The sequence below is a fragment of the Rhinolophus sinicus genome, chromosome 1 (assembly GCF_057876585.1).
Source record: "Rhinolophus sinicus isolate RSI-liver-muscle chromosome 1, RSI-T2T, whole genome shotgun sequence".
NCBI classification, from domain to species: Eukaryota; Metazoa; Chordata; class Mammalia; order Chiroptera; family Rhinolophidae; genus Rhinolophus; species Rhinolophus sinicus.
This window is the reverse complement of record NC_142501.1, coordinates 94,502,808-94,506,316: the sequence shown is the minus strand read 5'-3', so window position 1 is coordinate 94,506,316 and position 3,509 is coordinate 94,502,808. Positions and strand designations below refer to the sequence as shown.

The 3,509-nt window shown below is 49.9% G+C and overlaps 1 protein-coding gene across 1 annotated transcript; it reads right to left on the bottom strand.

The window, feature by feature from the left end:
* Positions 1 to 569: 569 nt before the first annotated feature.
* On the bottom strand, positions 570 to 2,396 carry GPR148 (G protein-coupled receptor 148). Its single transcript, XM_019719010.2, is given in 8 exon segments — positions 570 to 768; positions 770 to 935; positions 938 to 1,006; positions 1,009 to 1,152; positions 1,155 to 1,271; positions 1,274 to 1,373; positions 1,375 to 1,508; positions 2,252 to 2,396. Coding segments are annotated over 8 exon segments (1,074 nt in total).
* Between the last annotated feature and the right edge of the window lie 1,113 nt (positions 2,397 to 3,509).

Genomic DNA, 3,509 nt, shown 5'->3' with positions numbered 1-3,509 from the left:
AGTGAGGTTTTCTTGACCACTAAAATAATTTGAAACCTAGCTTTAATCTTGTCTGAAGGGTGGCTTCTACTTAAGAATTTTCAAGGAATTTTCTCCCTCTTCTGCATGGCACCAATAGCAAGCAGGCAGTTCTCTGCTGTTCTCTTAGTGTCACTTATTCTGGTTCTGAGACTTCTGGGGTTTTCACTTCATAGGTCTCCATGACATTCCTCCCAGTAGGTGGGTGTGTCCTGGACTTGCTTTCTTCCTCCGCCCGCCCCCCACATCCTAAGCAGCTGCCAAAATGAGAGCACATGGCCCCAGACTCAGCAGATCCTCATGCTGACTTTCCAGGCTCCAACTTTCAGTAATGTTCTGGTTTCTGTGTGTTTGTCAGCAACTATGCTTCATCGGTGGAGGGTGTGGAGGAAGCCACTAGAAGGATACAGATTGGAGCCTCATCCCACTTTGACCAGCGTTCTGTTGAGTCACCTTCGCTTGCTTCTATTTTCAAGTAGGGCTACAGTGTCATTAAAATACAGCTTTCTCTACTTAAAAACTGCTGAAATGTTGAAAACATTCAACTGAGTTCATCTTAAAGTTCTTGTTGCACAATTACATTTCACAGTTTTGAGGAGCTGGCCATAACTGGATGCTGATGCACCCACTATATACTCTTTAACCTCAGCCTGCCAGAGAGTGAAGTCTGTAATCTGAGAAATGGTGACAATATCACTGTGCCTCCTGGATGAGAAGTGATCCCAGACCATCCCCAATAGCCCCCAGTGGCAGAGTGTATAGGAATGGGAGCACGGCCTAGGGAAGCACCATGATGTCCTCGCTGGCTGCTGTGAGCCACATGTAAGTCCTGGCTCCAATGTGGTGGTACTTGTCCAGGGGAAACACCACCATGGGGTTAACATACAGTGTTATTAGCACTGAGTAGATAAGCAGCTGCTCCTATCCCAGGAACAGCCCTGCACCCAGATGCCTGAAATCCTGGTCTCTGCATAGATCCTCCAGAAGTAGTAGGCAATAGAGCTGTGCATAGAAAGACAGTGCACAAGATTCAGCTGTGGGTGACAGTGCCAAGGGGGTCATAGCCTGACTTGGTGCCCAGGCTCAGCTACAGGATGCCTGAGGCCCCTTGTTCCTCCAACCTGGCATCCTGCTGAGCCAAATGAGAAGTGTGGGGAAGAAGTAGGCCAGCAGCCAAATGAGGACCAGCACCTTCAGGGCAGTCTCGCAGGACATGAAGGAGAGGTAATATAGAGGATGAGTGACTGCCAGGGAGTATGCAGCACAGTAGCCATGAGGGACAGGATGGTGCTGGTGTAGGCAGTGAAGACGGAGTCTGTGAGAACACCGCAGGTGACATGGCCCAGGGCCCAGCTGTCCCATGTCGCTAGAGGAGATGAGCACGTGGAAGAAAATGTAGGACAGATCTGAGAGCAGGATGTTAGCCAACTGCAGATGGTGGAGCACTTACCACAGCCTCTGGCTCCACAGGATGGTCAGAGTCACAGGAGCTCAGAGCAGGCGAGGCCACAGCCAGGAGACTCAGGGAAAGAAGAGCCAGTGCAGGAGGAGATATGCACCGAAGCCCCTGAGGCTAAGAAAGGTGTTGCTGGTTGCCTGGGACATGCAAGGGGGCTCGCTGATGAGCTTGTCAGAAATGGGTCAGGCTGCTGTACCCAGGGATCAGGGCGCCAACTGACCCTCCATGCTTCTTGGCAGGAGTGGCAGGCTTTGTCGCAGGTGATTGGTTCTCACTTGCAGGGGTTCTGATGATGCCACCCATCTGCAGGTACGCTGGGTTTGGGCCTTAAGGATGATTATGAAACAAAAATAAAAACCACAATGCAAAACTGTCCTCGCACACAGCTTCTTGCATTCGTGCACAGCTCTGCCCCATGCTGCCTGCTGTGCCCCCGCCCAACCCCCAAGGCCCTGCTGACACCAGGCCTAGCCTGGGAAGGGAGCTGCCATGGAGCTGATGCCTTCCTCAGCACAGGCAAATTGTTATCAGGATCACAGGGAGACAGGAATTTCAGACACTGAGCCATGAGAGGCCCAGCCTCATGTTATGAATGCCACCTAGAGCAGAACCAGTGAGTCACATACCTGCCTGTCACTCAGCCACAGGCTTTCTGACTACACAGGTCACTGCCTGCCGCCTCCCTTCTCTCTCTCAGTGGTGTATAGTCTGAAGACTTCAGAGGAGCCCTGGCTCTGCCTTTTGTTGTTAACTGTGTAGTCTTGGTTGAATTACTTTGCCTCTCTGAGCCGCCGCGGCTCCATCTGGGGTACGTGATGATGGCACGTCTGTCCTGGGGGCGTGCAACAGTTACACAGCTGCCATACTCAGGCAGCCTCTTTCCTAAGTGTGCCCATAGCCTAAGCCTTTCCACCTTCATGTGTCTGGAGTGCAGGTGAAGTGATAAGACACAGAGAGGATGAACGGCCCTAGGCCGTCACAGTAGCGCTAGGACAGCTGCCATGGTAACCCAGGGGGCTGCACCCAGACTCATGCCTCTCACGCACAAGGTCCTTTCTCGAGCATGAACATCATTCTTTTCTTCAGAACCAGTCAAAGACCCTGCTCCCCAGATAGCACCCTCACCAACCCCATCCCAGGGACCGTGCCCCCCCTTGAGGGTCAGTTACAGCATCTGCGGAGGACAACAGTGCCCGTGTCCTGATACCAGCATGCGGTAAAGACTCTCTGGGCTGTTCTGAGAAAATACGTCTGTCTCCTCCAGAGAAACTGAAATGCAGAAGGCTAACCCTGCCTCTCTGTCCTCTCTGCCATGCCTGCACCCCCCAGCATGTCCCCTTGCACTCTCCCTGCACACAGACATCCCAGCAGTTTTTCGCAAATTATTCCCCATTACCAGACCCCTGATACAGTACTTTTTTTAATAATATAACTTGGGTACTAATGATTGACAGGACCAAGGGACAAAGAATGCAGAAGCACCAGGGGTCACACCTCCTGGTGGTCTTGTGATGGATGATTGTTTTTAATCGATACTCTTACCAGTTTGATATTTATCTTGGTTTTCATGTCATTTCAGTTGTTGCTAACAAAAATACTTATGGTTACATTTTAAGGAACACAAATAATCATCAACTAATGGACTTTGATATGTTTGCTAAGGACTGTGAAGTTGGTGAAAGGTCACAGCAGGACACTTAAAAATGAAATGAAATCTGAGACACAGTTGGAGTTGGTTTTGTTCACATCTACATCTCTACTTATGAACCAGTAACTCCTTTCCATCCTGCCCGCCGCCCCTTTTTGAGTGGAAATGTCTGTAACAGTCACCATTGTGTGCTGGGAATGTTGGGTGAGTAGTTTCATGGGTTCACAGATGGGGAAGAATTGTGCTTAAGAGCTGTATTTAATTGATTACAGCTAGTAACCTCATGCTCACATGACGTAGAGGAGTTAAATGATGAGATAATGATATTTAGATTTAGATAATGATATTAGCTCACAAACTGGTCCCTGTATACAGAGGGCAAGG